Source organism: Ornithorhynchus anatinus, chromosome X5 (genome assembly GCF_004115215.2).
Source record: "Ornithorhynchus anatinus isolate Pmale09 chromosome X5, mOrnAna1.pri.v4, whole genome shotgun sequence".
NCBI classification, from domain to species: Eukaryota; Metazoa; Chordata; class Mammalia; order Monotremata; family Ornithorhynchidae; genus Ornithorhynchus; species Ornithorhynchus anatinus.
The window spans coordinates 41,676,219-41,697,414 of record NC_041753.1 but is presented as its reverse complement, the minus strand read 5'-3'; the positions used below and the strand labels follow the sequence as shown (position 1 = coordinate 41,697,414).

Here is a 21,196-nt window from a genome sequence, read left to right as displayed (position 1 = left end):
CCCCCTCCCGCCCAGGTGGTTTGCGGAGCAGGGGAGGCTTCTCAGAGTCTACTGTCATATTTGCTCTAGTTTTATCTTTTTCCAGGTCCCTTCTAGCTCTATTACTCCTGCATCCTGAAAATATTGTTATCCTGTATTGGATGTTGCCCATTTGCAGGTGCATATAGGATATATGATTGAAAACGTTGTAGTATAAGAAGCCAATCAGTGATTCTCCCTCTCTATCCCTGGAGTTTTGGTGCTGGTCCAGTTCTGCTTGAATCACTTAGGTTTGGGCCAGAGCTGGTCTAGTTTAGGCCTCCTGGGCAGTTCCCATGAGGAAAGAGACCAGTTTGAGAATCTAGATCCTGGCCTGAATCCAAGCTTAACTGGTCCAGTCTTTTGTCTCATACTGGAGCAAGGGGCTCATCCCCAAATCTTTGGATTATAGGCCTTTTCAGGCTGGGGAAATGAATAATAATAATAATGGTATTTGTTGAGTGCTTACTATGTGCCAAGCACTTTTCTAAGCACTGGACTACTGAACCCCATGGTAAGTTAATTGGTTCAGGGGTTGCCTCACAGCACTTGTGACAACCACACATGTGCAATAAAAGCAAATGCTACTCTCACAGAAGGGAAGTCAGGCTATTATCATTATTATTGTTATTGTTTAAGCACTTACTATGTGTCAAGCACTTCTGAGTGCTGGAGTAGATAGAAGCAAATCAGCTTGGACACATTCCATATCCCACGTGGGGCTTACAGTCTAAATAGGAGGGAGAACAGGTATCAACCCCCCATTTTACAGATGAGGAAACTGAGGCATAGAGAAATTAAGCGACTTGCCCAAGGTCACCCGGCCGGCAATTAGCAGAGCCAGGATTAGAACCCAGGTCCTCTGACTCTCAGGCTTATGCTCTTTTGACTAGGCCTTGTCGGATATTGTCTGCTTGGGCTGGGCCTACCCAATCCCCTAATTTTCAGCCCATGCAAGGCTGGATTCAGGTCACTGCTCTGGGATCTGGTTCATTCAGAGTCAACCCTAGACCAGCAAAAGAGCATTCCAAACTCTCTGGAGAAGGCCTGGACTCCAGAGTCTTTGGCTCAGTACCCAGTTTTGAAGGAGTTCAGTGGAATGGCCACGTTTACACTCCAGCGCGGAAACAACAGCTGAATAATGATCGGCCCCCTCTGACTGTTCCGTGGTCAGTTACAAAACCAAAGAGTGATCTGCAGGCCTTTCCATACTGAGAGCTGCCCAGCAGAGGCTGTCCATTGGTTTGCAGCTGTAGCTACTCTTTCATTTATTTATATTAATGTCAGTCTAGCCCTCTAGGCTGTAAGCTCACTGTGGGCAGGGATTGTATCTAACGACTATGTTGAATTGTACTCTCATTCATTCAAATGTATTAAGTGCTTAATGTGCAGAGCACTGTATTAGGCGCTTGGGAAAGTACAATGCATCAATAAAGAGTGTTAATCCCTGCCCACAGTGAGCTCACAGTCTAGAGGAGGGGGAGACAAACATCAATACAAACAGACATCAATATAATAAAATCACAGATATATACCTAAGTGCTGTGGGGCAGGGAGAAGGGAGAAGAGCAAGGGGAGACGCAGATGGGAGTGGGAGATGAGGAAAGGTGGGGCTTAGTCTGGGAAGGCCTCTTGGAAGAGATGTGCCTTTGGTAAGGCTTTGAAGGGGAGGAGAGTAATTGTCTGGTGGATTTGAGGAGGGAGGGTGTTCCAGACCAGAGGTAGGACGTGGGCCAGGGGTCGGCGGCAAGACAGGAGAGATCGAGGCACAGTGAGAAGGTTAGCACCAGAGGAGTGAAGTGTACAGGCTGGGTTGTAGAAGGAGAGAAGTGAGGTGAGGTAGGAGGGGGCAAGGTGATGAAGTGTTTTAAAGCCAATGGTGAGGAGTTTTCTTTGATACAGAGGTGGATAGGCAACCCCTGGAGTTTTTTGAGGAGGGGGTTGACATGTCCTGAATGTTTCCGTAGAAAGATGCTCTCCCAAGCATTTAGTACAGTGCTCTACACCATACTGTTGATTGATTCATATCCTGCTGTTGTAGCTACCTTTTCAGCTCAGGAGTGATAGGCTTGCTAAAAATAAGCCCCTACCTCTCTCCCTGCAATCCCTAAGTAGTTTACATTCTGGTTGATCTGATAGCTATCACTTTTCCTAGCTATTAGTAATTATTGCATTGTCTGTGGTTGTCCCATTTCTTCTAACATTTCTTCACACATTTCTGACCATTGCCTCTTCTAACTCAGCGTGCAGCTCCTATTTTAGAATCTACTTGTTGAAGTCAGTTTTCCTCAGCCGTTATTTACCACAAAACTACCATCCCCCCCAATCCATAACGTTTTTTCAAGAGGACTTTAAAAAAAATTACCCCCTATCTCCAGTGGCTTTGAGGAAACCCTCATCTACCCTCGTCCCTTCCTCTATCCCTCCATGCCAAGTTCCACGTCCTGTAATCCATCACTGGTATTTCAGTGCTTACTGCCCTTGGAGCACTGTACTAGGAGTTTGGGAAAGATTGCAAACCCATCTCACCTAGCTTTAAAAAAAAACACAAAACCCACCAAAAAACATTTGCTTTCCTTCATCCTTCATCAATAAATACGATTAATACTCTGCTCCCAGATTCTTATTCTGCTGTGCTGGTCCCATCACTGCCATCTTCTATTCCATCCCACTGTTCCTCCATTCATGAGAGTTGAGTTGTACCTCATAACAGTGACTTGACTAGAGGTTTTAAGCCCAAGGTGGGTCCATGACCACTCTGGAATTGGCACTATGGGGACAAAGCCAATTTTGGGGGGTGGAGGTCTTTTGGGGCTACCCTTCATGACAGTCTCAGTAACAAGGAGGCTAGCTGGAAGCTTGAGCTATGAGAGGGAACCTTCCATCCCCTGACTTGGTGGGGAATAGTCTCCCCATCAGGCCCCAGGCCTCAGCTGCCTTCCTTGTGTGGATGCAGTTCTCCCTAACTCCCTGGGCGCGGAGCCGGGGGAGGTCCAACTCCATCTTCACCTTCCTGAACCTGTATGTATCCTTGCCAGGCTCCCAGTTTGTCTTTGCACTGGAAATACGGAATTTGGCCTTGATATTTGACAGGAGGATGCTGTTACTGAAAGTCATCTTGTTTGTAGATGGACGTGATGCCTATGACAGGCCGTCATTTTACATCTCTGGTCGAGAGTAGGATAATAATAGCCACTCTTCTAAAGAACTCTAGCTTCGTCTGGAGATGCCCTCTCAGAGAATGTGCTGCTTCCTTAATTGTGTTCTATTTCTTCGACTACCAGTGTATTTTTTGATAGTGTATAAATAGCTGGCATCAGGCAACTGCAGACAACTCTGGTCACATGTACCTGTGGTTGTGGTTTTTGTCCTGTGGCTCCAGACTTCCATGTATCTTCTAAGGTCATTTCTACTTCCCGTCTTGTCCCGAGCCCCTAGCTACAGTGTCGTCTTTCTCCTTTTTAGTTGGCAGCTGGACTAGGGTGGCTACCTAGCCACGAGAAGCAGCATGGCTCAGTGGAAAGAGCCCGGGCTTTGGAGTCAGAGGTCATGAGTTCGAATCCCAGCTCTGCCACTTGTCAGCTGTGTGACTGTGGGCAAGTCACTTCACTTCTCTGTGCCTCAGTTACCTCATCTGTAAAATGGGGATTAAGACTGTGAGCCCCATGTGGGACAACCTCATGACCCTGTGTCTACCCCAGCGCTTAAAACAGTGCTCTGCACATAGTAAGCGCTTAACAAATACCAACATTATTATTATTACCGACAGGTCCTGCTGATGCCAGATCCGCATCTGTATGTGCGTGCCATCAAATGTGTTACACTAGTGTCACATATTACATAGTGTAATATGATGACATCATAGGCCCAATTTTGGAGAAGTCGATCTGAAGCCACCAGAACCCAGAGCGTTTTTCTGGCAGAAGGGACTCCTGACCAACCGCCTTTTTCCCCTTCAGATTTGTTCCAGAGCCCTTGCATTCTCTGTGAGCATGGGTGCAACTTTCTAGCCACAGAATTAAGTAGAATAGGTGCTGAAAATAAAAATAGTGGATATAAAGGTATCCATATCAGTACTGGCTGGGGGACAGACCAGCCAAAAACTGCCCTGGCCAATATGAAACTGGCTTGATAACCTCCTTCCTTAATTCCTCAGAGCAGCTGCTCTGGAAAAGGAAGAAAGGTGGGAATTTTCAGAAAGGCTGCAAGACTCCAGAGCCCCAAGAGAAGGAGGGGCTGAAACCTGGGACTACAGAACCATTGTGTTTCCTTCCCACTTCCCCCACCTCCTCTCCTGAAATAGCACTGCCAGATATAAAGCTATACTGATAGTACTGGGCAGAGAAATAAGACAAGGCAGAAAGCCTCTTGCTTTCCAAAATCTTATACGGCTAGAAGTGGGTGAAGGTGAAATGTAAGGAACTTGAAAGAATTAATTTTGAATTGGTTAGGTTTTGAATTGGTTTGAATTGATTATCCAAAATTAATTTTAAGGAGCAATAGTTGAATAGTGGTTACTGTGGATAATGCACTCTTTTGAGAATACTGTTATTGGATTAACAAGGGTTCATTTGTAATATTTCGCTGAGATATACTGTACCAGGTCTGTGACTCACATGTTTAGAACATAGATTTGCACAGTACAGGCTCTTTTGGCTGAACTTTTTTCATGTATGAACATACAGTACAATTATTTTGGCAAACCACAAATCCAAGCTAGGGAAGAGAACTGGTATTATTAAAGCCTCAAGTCTCTCTAGAACCTTTAGAAATATGTAGAATATGTGGTGCTGTATTGGTAGTGATACTAGCCAAGTTTTTTTTCATTAACTCTTTCTGCTAAAACTACTTTGGAGTGGAATGACAATTTTGCCCTTGTGAGACTGTAGCTGTTGATTCCTTATTCAGGCAGCACTTCCTTTGAATGTAATGGAAATTTTGCCTGTGTGAAACTGGCTCTTGAAAGACCATCTGATATGCTCTCTCTCTCTCTCTCTCTCTCTCTCTCTCTCTTTCTCTCTCCCTTTTGGTTTTGTTTTGTTTTTCCCTCAGCTGGTCATTTGGCGATCTGCTAAGACTTGTTTTTATTTGCAAAGGAGTAGAAAGCTGTCAAATTGCCTTAACTTGCATTTGAGCACACCTTACTATTGCTCACACTTCACCCTCAGATAACACTTTGAAGCTCCTTTGCCCTCTTTTCAGGCAAGACACCAATTGTTCATTGTGTTGTGAGTGTCAATGAATGACTCAAACAGCACAGATGTGTGGGAAGAACTTCTACTACTTGAATATACAGCTGTTACTCTACTGTTCAAAATACATTTTGATTTGATTTGATCACTATTTATGATGTCAAATGCTTCAGTATGGCATCTGGATGATGTCTATATATTCTAAGGTTTCCTCCATCTCTCCTGTATTTTAAAATATAGCAAAAATTATAACTGCTGTGCCACATTACAATTCTGGGTCTATATAGCTAATATTCTTTAGTTGTCCAAACAATGCAGGGCCTTTGTCATGATTGCTTCTTACTTTTCCTCTTGAAAATACTGATCATGATAGCATCTTTGAAATCTAGTGATATTTCCTCATGGTACCAAATATTGAGCAAAACTTGTGATATTTGAGTAATGCATTCCTCTCTTGTCTGAAGATTTCAGGTATGCCAACAGATTTAGTAATTAACTATTCTTCAAGGCTCTGACTGTGGTGGTGGTGATGAATCATTCACTGTGTGATGTTGGACAAGTCACTTAACTTCTCTGTGCCTCAGTTACTTCATCTGTAAAATGGGGATTAAGACTGTGTGCCTCATGTGGGACATGGACTGTGTCCAACCCGATTGGCTTGTATTTACCCCAGAGCTTAGAACAGTGCCTGGGACATAGTAAGTGCTTCATAAATGCCATTAAAAAAAAATCGCTGACATTTGAATGCCTACTATGTGCAGGGAACTGTACTAAATGCTTGAAATAGTACAATAGAAGCAAAGAGCATGTCCCTGTAGCTTGTTGTGGGCAGGGACTGTGTCTGTTCATTGTTACTTTGTACTCTCCCAAGCACCTAGTACAGTGTTTTGCACACAGTAAGTGCTTAATAAATACGATGGAATGAATGAAAGGAGTTTATAATCTAATGGTGACTTAAATGGAATGGAGGTGCTGTCCTCCCTTGATGTCATGGTCTCTATTTGTCAAAGGGCCTTCATCCTCAGTGGTGGAAGATATAGTCAAACGATTTGTTGAAGTGCGTGAAAGTGTCTCTACAGAATTCCATCCTTTCCTTTGAGAGTAATGCTGTGGTAGTGTTCCCCCAGACTTGGATTTCTGCAGTGCTGGCATCTCTTCATTCACTGTGCTTGTTTCTTTCCTTGATCCGCATATATCACAATGCAGGCTTCCTAAAATATCCCTTCTGACAGTGTCCTGAAGAGCTGCAACTTGTTGACAATGTTTTGCTTGCTTTTCCAGTAGTAGTTCTTTGATCTCTGAGTTATTCTTATCAGCGGAGACCTGGTGGTATCAATCAGCTTTCCATACAGACTCTGGGCCCATAGTCTTAGAAAATTGCAGGGAAGATAGTATCTCCTAGTGGTACTCACTTGAGGATCCTCACAATTGAATTTGTTGCCTGGGAATGCTGGTACTCCATTGCCCTATATAGGTGGCATACTTGTGGGGAGGAGTAGGAAGTTTCTTTCTGTAGTTTTTTTGTTTGTTTGCATTGTTTGTTTCTTTCTAAATTTAAAGTCTCCAACTAGGGAATTTTCATCCTGAATTTTATGTAGGACAGTAGTTTTGTGGCAAAAATCCACTGGAAGCAACTTTAAAATAACAACAAAAAATGTGAAAAGCAGCATTCCCTTTCCTCTTTCAAGCACTTGCTACCATTTGGGAAACAAGATGGATTGTAAGCTGCTGTTCTCCATTTGTTCCCATTTGCTATTCATATTGAGGCTGTTGCTGTGATTTCTTGCACACGTGGGGAAGTTGTGATGTTGTCATCCATCTCCTTACAGGTCTCTCTATTTTCAAGGTCTTTGATATTTTTATGGTTTGAGTGCCACCTTTTAAGATACTGATTTTTATTGTATGCAGTGATAGTTCAGTGATAATGATAGTAAAGCTGCCATGATTGGGTTTGAATGCCCAAATGCTAGTTGGCACGGAAATGCTGAGGTGGTAGTTAGGGAGGAATGTCTTCTGGGGAGAAGAAAAAAAAATGGAGAAAGTCTCCTGCAGGAGTCCTGATTTCAAAGGGCTTTGAAGATGGGGACAGCATATTTGAAAAGGGAGGGAGTTTTCAGATACGGTATGAGCAGAGAGTCAGAAGCATGAGAGATGAGAATGAGGCACAGTGAGTAGGTTAGCTTGAGGAATGAAGAATGCCAAAGGAAATGTAGTTGAAGGAGGTGTCTTCCCTTACAATTGGCCTCTGTGCCCCTCATATTTTCCTCCTTGTCCTCCCCTCTCCCCTTCAAGGGTCTGTCCCCTCAAAACTCAGCTTCCAGTATTGTGCACCCTCAAAACCTCTCCCCCAAGTTTGCCCCTCCATGCTCAAAATGAAAAAATTGCTATTCTGAATTGTTTTTCACACTTAAGTAATATTTTCTATCTAGCTAGGTCTCATTCTTCAGTTAATTGTATTTATTGAGTGCTTACTGTATGCAAAGCTCTGTACTAAGCTCTTGGGAGAGTATAATATAACAGACACATTCCTTGCCTACAATGAGCTCTTCAAAATCATAAACTCATTCTTATAACACCTAAGTATATGAGGGTGTATTTTGGGGGCATCTTGTTAATTGAATTTAGGTAGTTGGACAGAAATGTATTTTTCTGATCTTTTTTTGTGATGAAAGTCTTAGGTGCTCTGTTTTTGTTTCGTTGGCACTATTAGCCTGGAAAAGTTTTTGTTTTCCTTTTGAGAAAATGAACATACAAATTGACTTCCTTATATTTCTAAGAAATAGGATTTTCCCAAACCTCGATCCAAATATGAATTCCTTTCTCCAGGGGCTTTCCAAGATAGCTCATTAGCATGTCATTCTCAATGGCCATTTCTATTTGTCTAAATAAGTGTGGTTTTGTTTTGTTTTTTTGTCCCCTTTTAGGAGCAAAATTCTATCTCAGCATGAGTGGGATTTGATCATCAATTCCAGCATTTGAAGTCAGGGTCTACTGGTTTGGAGGAGAGAGCATTTCTAAACATCTACTGAGGAACCATGGCAGCCCCATCTGCCCTGGCCCCCTTCTCTGTGGTATCACAGCCACAAATCATTGAGGTGAGTAGCTCAGGCTGACACCCTGAATTTTTTTCTTTGAATTTCTGAAATTGGTCAGTGTGAAAGCCATTGGAGGTATGTTTAGGTTCTCCACAAGAGTAACTGCACTTTTGTCAGAGATGTCACTTAGTTCGGTAAACTGTTGCACCAATTGTCAAAATAATCTGGGCTGAAATTGGTTATTTTTTTTAGAGAAGTCTTTGATCCAAAGGCCTTGATACACAGTTGATAATATAGACTCCAAACTCAAAATAGATGAAGTAGCTCATTACCAGTCAGAGTTGCTGCTATTCCTTTTTTGCCTGGAATTAAGTACTATAAGAATATTTCAGAATGAGATGTCAGTGTTTGAAATTTTACATGTGCTCTCCACCCAGGTTTTTCTATAGAACTAATCCAGCCAACGGGGTTGTCTTTAAACAATGAGGTAATGTAATCCCACTCAACCCAATTTTTATTCATTCTGGGACATATTTACTAATGTTTCAGTGGGGTTACATTTGGTTGCAGTGCTCATTAGCAGACAAAAGTAATGACATGAGTCAAGCTTTCCATTTTTATTCAAATTTTTACCTTCACACTGTTTTAGGGTAGTGGCAAGGGGTAGTTGGCCTAATTTTTTTCAGGCCCTGCAGTCTAATTTGCATTTTTGATTGTAAACCCTCTAACACCAAATAGAAGCAAAAGCCCTGTTCAACTAAACCATGTTGGAGATAAATGTTTTGATGGACTCCTTCATATTTGTTTAGTACCCAGTCTCTGCAGAGCCTAGTACTAAGCTTTCGGGAGAGTGCAGTAGGGTTAGTAGACACAGTTCTTGTCCTCAAGGAGCTCAGAAGTCTTGGCAGAAGTTTGTATAGTGCAAATAGGAGTTATTTCCCACCCCCTATATCAGGATACATTACATTTTCAGATCTTAATATTTTTCTTGAAGGCCAGAGAATTCTGTTTCCCCCCCCATTTTTGGCACGTTATGAATATGTTTTTTATGTGCTCTTTCTTCATTTTAAATGAAGAGCAATTTAAGAGTCCTTTGTAGGATTCTTCCAAAATTTGACACATTAGAGGGAGATTTGAATGGGATGTGATGTAAGAATAGGAGAACCCACTGCCTTGAATTGGTTATAATTTGTGATGTGGCTCTGTAGGAATATTTGTTTCACACCCTTGTTTATCTCAAGATCAGAGAATGATATGGCAAACACTTATTAGCTCATTAACATTACAGAAGGAACTAATTTCAATAGTGTTGTTATTACTGGAATTTGAACTTTAAACTATTATTCATTCAATCCTATTTGAGTGCTTACTGTTTGCAAAGCACTGTACTAAGCATTTAAGAATTATTAATTAGTGTAATTATTGTTACAAATTCATTCCCAGGACCTACTAATGAACCGTAGAGAAAATGTCAGAGAATCTATTATATTGCTTGGAAAAAAATTGCTGGGTTTTGTTTTTGTGTGTTGTTTTTTTTTTGTTTTTGTGTTTTGAGGGGTAGGGGGTTGTTGGGCAGTTCTATAACCTTCTTGAATTTCACCCGTGGGACAGAAGCTGGGCACAATTTCAATTGTTTATGAGCCATATCTTCCCATCCTCTTATTTACCAGTGAAACAGTGGTTGATGATAATTTTTTTTAATAACACAACTGTTTTCAAGAACACAACTAATGTAGCTGGAATACCTTTATATCTAAGCTTTGCTCATTCTCACACAAAATCATATGGATAAAGTTAATATTTCTATTTTTGAAAATACCTGTGTTATGTTTATGGTTGCTGTTAATCTATTTTAATGTATTTTCCTTTCTGATAAGTTGTCTTTTTAACAGTTTACTATGAATGTTTACTTAGCCCAGCCCCAAAAGGTTATTCAGGACCTGGATGGCTCTCAGAATAAGGACCAAATAAGACCCTCCATGTCTGGTTCACCATTTCAAAGTCCAGACCATCTTTTTAATCATGTGATTGCTTAGTGGAGGTTTGTGAAATGAGTCTGGACCTATTTCAGGCTTCCTGGATGTGAGTGAAATAACCACAAGGCTCCTAGTGCCATTGGTCAGAATTTCCTCATTCCTCTTTCTAGTTTATCAAATCAATGAATAGCATTTATTGAGCACTTATTCTGTGCAGAGCACTGTACTAAATGCTTGGAAGAGTACAACAGAAGTAGTAGACATGAAACAGGCCCTCAAGGAGTTTACAATCTAGTGGAGAGATAGACACTAAAATAAGTTTTCAAAACAATTTCAAACTAGGCAGTAAAGTTTCCATATAAGACATCTGATAGCCCATAGTCAGCCTGTAGCCTGCTTCCAGGTAAACAGGAAGTTCAAATTGGTATTTAAAATAAAAACCAACAGCATGTTGTTAAATACCATTCTCTTGGGAGCATTACTGATAATGTAGATGACTTCATTATCATAATGAGTTTAGACAGGTTCCATGTTCTAAATCATTTGGGAACTGTATGTCATGAGAAGCAGCGTGGCGCAGTGGAAAGAGCACGGGCTTTGGAGTCAGGGCTCATGAGTTTGAATCCCAGCTCTGCCACTTGTCAGCTGTGTGACTGTGGGCAAGTCACTTAACTTCTCTGTGCCTCAGTTCCCTCATCTGTAAAATGGGGATGAAGATGTGAGCCCCACGTGGGACAACCTGATTCCCCTGTGTTTACCCCAGTGCTTAGAACAGTGCTCTGCACATAGTAAGCGCTTAACAAATACCAACATTATTATTATTATTATGTTCTATTAAATCATTGCCATCTCCTGGATAACTGACATCAATGATTTTAAACATAAGTATGAAACAAATCATGACCTATAGTTAAGCGTAGTTAGATTAAAACTAAAAGAAATGAAGTAGTGTGGGAAATAGTGGGGCCTAAGGAAAGGAGCACAGGCCTTGGAGCCAGAGGACCTAGGTTCAGTACTGGCTGTCACTTGTCTGCTGTGTGACCTTAGGCAAATCACTTAACTTCTCTTTGCCTTGGTTATCTCATCTGCAAAACTGGGATTAAACCCTCTCCCTCTAATTTGGACTGTGAGCCTTGTGTGGGGCAGAGACTGTGTCCAACCTTATTACCTTGTATCTACTCCAGCGCTTAGTACAGTGCCGGGCACATAGTAAATGTTAGCAAGTACCATTTTTTTTTTTAAAAAAGCAAATTCTGGAAGGTTTTTTGGTGTCTATTAGTGTGTTTTTCACTCACTGTAAATCTTTTTAAAAATTAGTAAAATTAATATTATCAATTCTAAATGTCTTTGAACCTGGTTTTGAATCCAGGTCTTTCAAATGTGATTGTGCACTGGCTTTTTTAGATAATAGAAGAGATAGAAGGGGTTTATATTTCAATTTAAATACCTTCTGTGCCCTTTTCTCACATAGTCTTGGCAGGAATTCAATGCATAAGTTTAGGCTAAATCCTATTTTAGCTTTAAGTGTGTTTATAGGGACAATAGGGCTTTTTTGAAGCATTTTGTTTTATTGCCCAGATTATAGTTATAAAAGCTTCCCTCCCCCCACCTCATAAATGGACTTGAAAATAATATTATCAATGTTTCCATTCCACATGCCATTTTCAGGTTTTTAAGTGTCTTCATGACATACTCATCAGTGAACCTGGAAAATAGGGAAATGAGGAGTATATTCACATGGTATTTACCAATGGCACAATGCCAGCAATAGAGGACAAACCACATTCTGTAAAGAGAGATTTGAAGCCTGTTACTCTTGAATTTAGAAATGGCTTGACTAGGTCCTCAGAAAATAGTTAGGATTCCAAAAGATCCAGACAGGATTTTGCCATCATACAGTACTTCCAATTAAACAGTGTTAGTAAAGTCTAGTTAGTCCTAAGAAGTTTAGTTAATTTATATAAACAGGAGTACAATAATACCCTGAATTTGTAGCATGCTTTCAGATCATTTATCTCATTTTATCCTTGCAATATCCCTGTGAGGCAAGAAGAAGTATATATTATCTCCATTTTACAGATCAGGAAATAGGTTTAGAGAGGTTAATTGACTTGCCTGAGGTCACACAGCAGGCCATTGATACAACTGGGACTAGAACTAGGTCTCCTGTCTCCCAATCCCATGCTGTCACTAGGCCACACTGCCTCCCATGTAATAAGAAGGAACCACAAGGTAATCCTGATATATATTCTACTCACCTCAGGTATTTTGGGTAGTTTGGGGCTCTGTAACTTGTGTGGGATTTGTAGAAGATCCAAAGAAAAAGAATCCAAGGGATTAAAGTCTGGAAAATAATGCCCATACATAAAAATGGGTTTGTTTTAAAACAAATTAGCAGAAGGAGGACTTAACACTTAATATACTTTCATTCATTCATTAAATAGTATTTATTGAGCACTTACTATGTACAAAGTACTGTACTAAGCACTTTGGCGAGAGTACAATACACTTGAACACAGTTGTTTTTGTATGGAAGATGCTGACCAGGTATTCATCATTTCCACCAAGATTAGAAGAGGAAATGAGTTCAGCCATTAAATAGGAAGAACTTTCTCTCTTAGAAGATGTTGAATAGTGGAACAGGTTGATGAGCAAAGTTGTGGGGTATCCTTACCTGAAGATCTTTAAAGACAGGCTATCAATCTGCTATTCACTGAGCACTTACTGTGTGCAGAGCACTGTACTAAGCGCTTGGGAGAGTACAGTCCTGTAGAGTTGGTAAACACGATCCTTGCCCACAAGGAGCCTACAGTTCACAGGGAGACAGACAATAAAAGAAATTGCAGATAGGGAAAATGGCAGGGTATAAAGATGTGTAAATAAGTGCTGTGGGGTGTTTAACAAGTCCTTTAAAGTACAGATCCAAGTGCACAGGTGATGAAAATAGGGGAGTGAAGGCCTCTTGGAAGAGATGTCATTTTAGTAGGGCTTTGAAGGTGAAGAGAAAAATGATCTGTCAGATATGAAGGGGGAGAATGTCTCAGATCTACAGTAGGATGTGTACAAGGTGTTCATGACAAAATAGACAAATTTGAGCTACAGCGAGCAGGTTGGCATTAGAGGAGTGAAGTGTGCAGGCTAGGTTGTAGTAGAAGATCCCTGAGGTAAGAGAAGAGCAACCTGGCCTAGTGGAGAGAGCATGGGCCTGTGACTCGGAAGGACCTGAGTTTTATTATCGGCTCTACCAGTTGTCTGCTACGTGACCTTAGGCAAACTACTTAACTTCTCTGTGTCACCTCATCTGTAAAATAGGGATTGAGACTGTGAGCCCTGTGTGGGACAGGGACTGTGTTCAACACAATTTGCTTGTATCTACCCCGGTGCTTAGAACAGTGCCTGGCATATAGTAAGTGCTTAACAAATACCACAATTATCATTATTATTATTAGAGCACAGGCCTGGGAGTCAGAAGGACCTGGGTTCTAATCCCAGCTCTGCCACATGTCTACTGGGTGACCTGGGGCAGGTCACTTAACTTCTCTGGGCCTCAGTTACTTCAACTCTAAAATGGGGATTAAGAGTGTGAGCTACATATGGGACAGCGGTTGAAGATGACAAGGGGGAGGGAAGAAGGGAAAGAACAAGTGAGTATTGAACCAGAACATAATTGTAGCCATTGTGTCTGGAGGCTAATGGACATTAACCCTGGAAGAGCCACATATTTTCTCTTATGGCAAAGTCCCATTTAATAATTGTTAATTTAATTGCTTACTATGTGCCAAGCACTGGGGTGGATAGAAGATAATCAGGTTGGACACAATCCCTGTTCTTTATGGGGCTCAGTCTAAAGGGCAGTGAGAACAGGTATATTATTCCCATTTTACAGTTGAGGTAACTGAGGGACAGAGAGGTTACATGACTTGCCCGAGGTCACACAACAGTTAAGTGGCAGAGCTAGGATTAAAACCCAGCTCCTTCTGATTCCCAGGCCCGTGATCCGCCACTTGCCTGCTAAGTACAATGTTGTGCATGCAGTAGGTGCTCACTAAATGTTATTGGTTGATTACTTTTGTATTTTTTTCCCATGTAGCCCCTCCCTTAAATGGCACTGAGCAGCCTCCAAGAGTTTCATGCTTCTTTTCTTCCTCAGACAAGGGGAGAATTGGAGTCATTGAAACTCAAATAATCCAGATTATTGCTGTATCTGGATCCCTTCTAGGTTGGCTACTCAAGATAGTATGGCTGGCCAGGTCAGAGCCAAGAGTCTCTGTCTGATCCGTTCCTCATTGTCAGTGGAGTAAAGCAGGGTTAAGTGCGTTCCCTGTTCCATTCTACTTATTCCATACAACCATGTTGGAGGATGCAACAAAAGATCTGGAGGCAGGTTTTAGAATATGCATCCACATCTGGGAAATTCTTCCAACACAGACTTGGTACATCATCCAAAGTCCTAGAGACAGTCATTCAAGAATGACTGTATGCATATGACTGCACCCTCACAGCCACACCCAAGAAGCCACGCAGATGACTAAATCGTATCAGCCCGTAAGAGAGAAACCATATATGCACCCATAAGATTACCTTGGCAACACAGAGATAACTACCATGACAGAATTCTATTATCTGAGAACTCTGACCCGTCAGCCAGTTGTATTTATTGAGTGCTTACTGTTTGCACAGCACTGTACTAAGTGCTTGGGAGAGTACAATAGAGTAATAGGTTTAATGATGCGAAGGTAGAGAAGGAAGTATGAAACCCGAATCAAGAAGGCCACACATTCTCTGGGTATTATGCTCCAGCCGAAACTGAAGGTCTACAGAGCTCTGGTGTTGTCCATTCTTCTGTATGGCCGTGAGAGCTGGACCCCACACAGATGCCACATCTGACTCCTTGGCAGTTTCATCGGCATTTTTTATGGGACACAGTCAATATCACATGGGATGACAAGATCACGAACAATGAAGTTCGGGAGTGAAATCAGTCTTCTAGCATCAAAGCTATGCTCACCTTAGCACAACTTGGCTCGGTGGGACACGGGAGGCGCATGAACGGCAGCAGGATACCAAAGCAGATACTGTATGGCGAGCTGAAATTGGGAAACCGAAAGCAAGAGAAAACATTTCAAGGACATGGTAAAACCAAGCCTCAGGCTATGCTGCATCCCACCTGAAAACTGGGAGTCAATTGCTGAGGACTGGCATATTACTACCAAGACAGGAATGGCTCTTTGAGCTAAAGTTTCATAGGAAATGAGAAACAAGATGACAAAAGTGAAAACAATGCCAGGTGCTGCAAACGTTGAACAAGGGATGGCCTTTTTGTGGGCGTTATGTGGCTGGCACTGTGGGTCCTGCATTGGTCTTTGTAGGGAAATTTCACCACTGTGGTATCATCTTCAAATATAAAGGACAAATATGTATATATATGTGTTTATGTGTACACATATATAGCTATAATGTGTGATGTCCAATGCATCTCTGGACAAGGAGCTGCATGTGACATATCTGTTACGCTGGGCATTCAATGTGACATAATATCACGGTTGCTATTTGGTGGAATTAAGCCTGACTTGGGTCAGTCTTAGACTAATTTTCCATGGGAACCACTGACACCCCTCACTTCAGAGACATTGTGTTTCCCTTCCAAGTCTGTATGAACTTGTGATGTGTCAGAACGCTAGAACTCAGCAGTAGGAGCCATGGCATAGTGAGGCTCAGTGCTCAATTTTAAAATTGTCATGAAAGGGTCCGGTTTTATGTTGGTATTGGACAGGGGTCAAGCCAACCAAAAACTGGGCTGCCCAGGTTTAAACTGGTGAATGACCATCCTAGTCCTAGTAATACTGCAAGACAAATGTAGAATGTAGAAATCATGAGCTTTTTTATAGATAAAGCAGCATTTAGATTGGGTTCCTAGAAACTTTTAAACCTGTAAAATTTTAATCTCCAAATTTGTTACTTTCTGCCACCCCAAACACACATTCTCTCTTAATACTAGACATCCCCGCCTTCTCTCATTTCCCTAGGCACAGGCATGCTTGAGTTCAACCCCTACCCTCACCATAGGCCTAGGGCTAATTTATTCTGTGGGCTTCTAAAGTTAAGATCAGGTGGGTGTGTCCCCACACCTGATCTGTGATATCAACAGGTCATGCTGTATTTGGCAATATTGAGGATGTAGTGACTACTAGCCTCTGATCAGGAGCCTCCCCCGTCTCTGTGCTAACTCCCTCATGCTGCTCTTTCTTCCCCTGCCCCCAGCAAAAACTAGGGGCTATTGGCATGTTCAGCCTTGGGGCAGTGCTTTCTCAAGATTCTAGCTGATGTGACTCTGTCCTTGCAGCCAAGAGATTTTGGGGAAGGGGAGAACACAAAAGGTAGAAGGTGACTCTCCATGCCCATCTTCTCTCCTTGCAGGTCTTTTCTGCGGGAGGGGGTGGGCGGAGGGGGAACCTCTGTCTTTCTCAACTTAGTGATGAAATTGAGCTGGGTTGGCACCCCTCCCACCCTCTGTTCAGGGATAGGGAGGGGAGGAAGCTCTGACACGAGAAAGTGATCGGGGGAATGTGTGCTTCAATCAAGCAATTGTATTTGAGTGCTTACTGTGTGCAGAGCATTGTATTAAGCACTTGGGAAAGTATCATATAGCATAATTAGTAGACACATTCCCTGCCCACAAGGAGCTCACTTATAGTTTAGAGGGGGATATAGACATTAATAGAAATAAATTATGGATATATACATAAATGCTAGGGGCTGAGGGAGGGGTGAATAAGGGTGCAAATTCAAGGGCTTCATCTGGCCATCCTTGACCGCAGCTACTGCTGGGGGCAGGGGATGTGGTAGGTGAAGGATGAATTATGGGGCGTTTGGAACCTGCCCCCCACAGTTAGCCCAGATCCCCTGGACTTCAACTCAATGAGTCCCTGGATTAATACAGTTCTGGTCACAGAGCTAAGGGAACGTCAGTGTCTATCTGTAGCCAAATATGTCTATTTGTCCTTCAGCCACAAATTCCCAAAAGTGAAAGGAAGAAGCTTTTTTTTCAAGTGAAGTTCAAGGTTTCTGCTCAACTGCAGAGGCATCATGATTTAGTGGAAGGAGTTCTAGAACTGACTCTGCCAGTTATCTGCTGTGGGACAACTTCTATGCTTCAGTTTTCTCTTCTGTAAAATGGGAATAAAGTATCTTTTCCTTCCCTGCCCTCTATGAATGTGAGTCCCATGTGTCCAGTTGGATTATTTTAAACCTTCCCCCATAGCCTGGTACATTGTAAGCACCACCATCATCATCTTCATTACTATTAGCTGGGGGCAGGTTACTTATGAACAGTTAATTTCTGGGCACAAGGAGCCTGGTCTGTTGTTATAGTCCTCATGTGGGTGGGACAGTCACACTATTGGGAGTTTTGTCCCTCTACCTGAAAGATCCAGTGTGGGACCCATTAGGATCTAGCTGATGACTGAGAACCCTTCTCTCCCAATGGAGATGGGGACAGAAGTTCAGCCTCCTCCTCCACTCCTCAATGGCTCATCCATCTCTGTTTCCCAGGGGTATTTTTGTTCTCTCTCCCTCTCCTCCCCACCTCTCTCTTTCCCCTCCCCCCTTTCCTTTCTCACTCTCTCTCTCTCACATCATGTTAATGAGAAGATTGCAGAATTTGTATTTCCTTTTAGAACTTAAAATCTATGGAAATCCATTTCCCTTTTTGTAAAATTGAGATTTTCATTCCTACTGCCTGTTGACAGCTAGCTCAGTTTGGAATGGACCAGTAGAGCTGTTCTCTCCACTTAAGGAGAATTGTTTATAGTTTTGGTCCAGTTCCCAATTCCAGGACTTCTTTTCTTTTTCCTTTTTCTTTTCCAGGTGAGTAAACAGATTAGGATCATAATCAAAACAAATCTGTGGAGGCTTTGAATAACACAATAGAGATGATAAACTTCTGCTGTTGATCATGAGGAAATGAATAATTAGTAGCTAACAGACCTACTGAATATCTACCCAATTATATTTCATGCACATAATGTGGAAGAATGGTTTAGTCTGTATAACTCTTATCTGTTACATTACCATACACAAATCTTACTATCAGCAGTGTCATTTTTGAATTCCAAAGGACATAAACACCCCCGTTCTTCCTCCCTCTCCACCCCCCCAGTTTTAGGCATATGATATTTGTTGAGATATACTGACAAGCATCAATGCTTTCTCATGGGATTAAATGCTTCAAGTGTCATGGAAAGCATATATTGCTTTAATAAACTATTAATGGGTTGGCCTGTTTTGATTTAAATAGCTAATTCACTGATATAAAGCTGATTGTCATCTCCAAGATCCACACTCCAAAAAGAAGTGATATTACTTTTACATCTAGTATTTTCCATATATGTGTTGTGGGTATGGAATTCATTAAAACGCTCATCAAAGAAAAGTTGTTAGATCAATGCTCTGTGTGTATGGAGAAGCCAAGGACATTGCCAGGAAAAAAATATTTGCCGAGGTAAACACTGAATGACTAATTTATTCCATCTTAAATCATGTTTTCTATTAAAAGTGAAATTCCTTCCATCAGCTTACATATTGTAATTTTAAACATTGTTTGGCTTATTGGTAAAGGTAATTCAGCTGGATCATCCCCACATGCACACTTAGTCTTTTATGCTCTTTGAGCAAAATGTGAAGGTTTACAGAGTTGTGGAAATGATAGAATTGTCTGTCTTAAACATATTGTTTCTTGCTTAAACCACAAATGAAATCCTTCAGATCCTTTGTAGTAGGACATTCTATTTGTTGTATTTGCTCATTTAACAATCAGTGGAACTTCCCTTTAATGCTTTAATGGGGTGTATGATTTCCTACTGCTGCCTATCAACTTCTTCTTGGCCTCCATTTTCTTTCCACACTGTGGAAGCAGCGTGGCTCAGTGGAAAGAGCCTGGGCTTCGGAGTCAGAGGTCATGAGTTCGACTCCCAGCTCTGCCACTTGTCAGCTGTGTGACTGTGGGCAAGTCACTTCACTTCTCTGTGCCTCAGTTACCTCATCTGTAAAATGGGGATTAACTGTAAGCCTCACGTGGGACAACCTGATGACCCCGTATGTCTCCCAGCGCTTAGAACAGTGCTCTGCACATAGTAAGCCCTTAACAAATACCAACATTATCATTATTTCATGCACGCTGCCCTTTCTAAACACCACAAGAAGTATTTTCCTGAAAACTTTACAATGAATAAGCAAAGATGAGCAATACCTTGTTGACTTTTTTTTTAAGGCTTTCTGTGTTGATCTAAACTATGATTACCAATCGGAGCTCTGTGTTTTGTAGGTTATATCATGCTCTAATAACACGGTCTTATCCTCCATCGACTCACAGTTGGTGTATATTCCCTCTGCTACCTGCTTATTATAATCAAGCACTCTGGAATCACCCATAAACTTGTGCTAAAATTGTCCAATATGAAAAGCTCCATTCACAAATGATGAAATATAAACTACTCTGTGAATTTGTACTGATATGATTTTTCTAACTCCTCAAATGAAGGCACCAGAAATATGTGCATTAGTAACAGAATTTGCAAAAGTACTTTTTTCACATTTCTTCTTAATAGTTTATTTAAAATAAAGAGGTTGACTACATGCTCTATATACTGGCTGGAAAGCCTGTTATTTCACATCATCTCAGGTTTCTGCACTCAACATAACATTCCTCTATTCATTTGAGTAAAATCATTTTTAACAGGATAATGCTTGCAGTGCAGTTGATCAAAATGTATGCTGATTGATCAGAATGGGAAGTTGGGCACAACTGGAGGTGAATAGTAAGATTCAATGTAGCTCTTCAGTTGTGCCTTACTGAATATCTTTTTGTGAAGAAATGAAAGCCCAACCTGCTTTAAGCCAAGAAAGACCTGGGAAAATGGACTGAACTTTTGGTGGAAATGACTTTCCTGTATTTACCTCAAAACAAATGTCTCTGAGGGACAGTGTGTGGCTCTGGCAGCTCTAAAAAGCTTATCTTGCCCTAAGCTTTAGAAATGGTTTTTAGTGTTAATAGGTGTAAGTTTTATGGGTTGCCTGGTCCATCAAAGTTTTATGAGGCTAGATGTCACAGTGAATATAAATCATAGCTGATGACCCAAAAAATGTTTGTTCTTTCAGTCTTTTAATAGAGCATTTTCCACCTATCTAGGTAGTCTCTAGAAATGGCATTCTGCTGAATTTTTAGAAAGTCTTAAAGGGTCCCCATTGCATTCATTGGGTAATATGAATTATTGATAGCTGGGCTCTTGCTGTGGTTCTTTCTGAAAATTATGGAATCTGTTTCAGTCATTTATTTTTCTAAGCACTAAACATAAAATTTCTCTATTAATTGCAGCAAGACCATTTTTAATATGATATTTAAGCTGCAGGCAATTAGAATGCCTTGTGACTGAGCAGATGGGAAAGTTTAGGAGTCAGGTCCGAAGTGAGAAGCAGCATGTCCTAGTGAAAACAGCACAGACCTGGGAGTCAAAGGACCTGGGTTCTAATCCTGACTCTGTCAGTTGCCTGCTATGTGATCTTGGGCAAGTCACTTTTCTGTGCCTCAATTTCCTCATCTGCAAAATGGGGATTCACTATCTGTTTTCCTACCACCTTAGACTGTGAGCCCCATGTGAGACAGGGGCCTTGTCCAGCCTGATAAACTTGCATCTACCCCAGTGCTTAGAGCAGTTCTTGACCCATGGTAAGCATTTAATGAATATAATAGTAATATAATGACTGTAGTTCTGGCAATTTCGTTTTCTTTTCTTGTGTCACTCAACTGTTTCACTCTTCTTGCTTGTGTTCCACCATTTGTGAAATGGGCTTCATAATCCATACCCCCATCTTTGCAGGATGTTGAGAAAACTATACTTGGAGGCTCTCTATATAAAAGTGAAGTGTTGTTATTTATTGAATGCCCATACCTTTAGAGATTAGCTTATGAACTGGAAAT

The 21,196-nt window shown here is 41.4% G+C and overlaps 1 protein-coding gene across 6 annotated transcripts in view; it reads left to right on the top strand.

Annotated features, from left to right (window-relative positions):
• The window catches only part of LPAR1 (lysophosphatidic acid receptor 1), a 156,944-nt gene that overhangs the window by 57,452 nt on the left and 78,296 nt on the right, over positions 1 to 21,196 (top strand). For all 6 annotated transcript variants that reach the window (XM_039910802.1, XM_039910801.1, XM_029055666.2 and 3 more), the window contains exon 2: positions 8,135 to 8,305. In XM_039910802.1, the coding sequence (XP_039766736.1) occupies positions 8,246 to 8,305 (60 nt within the window). In that variant the 5' untranslated portion in view covers positions 8,135 to 8,245. The remainder of the gene's footprint in view (positions 1 to 8,134; positions 8,306 to 21,196) is intronic.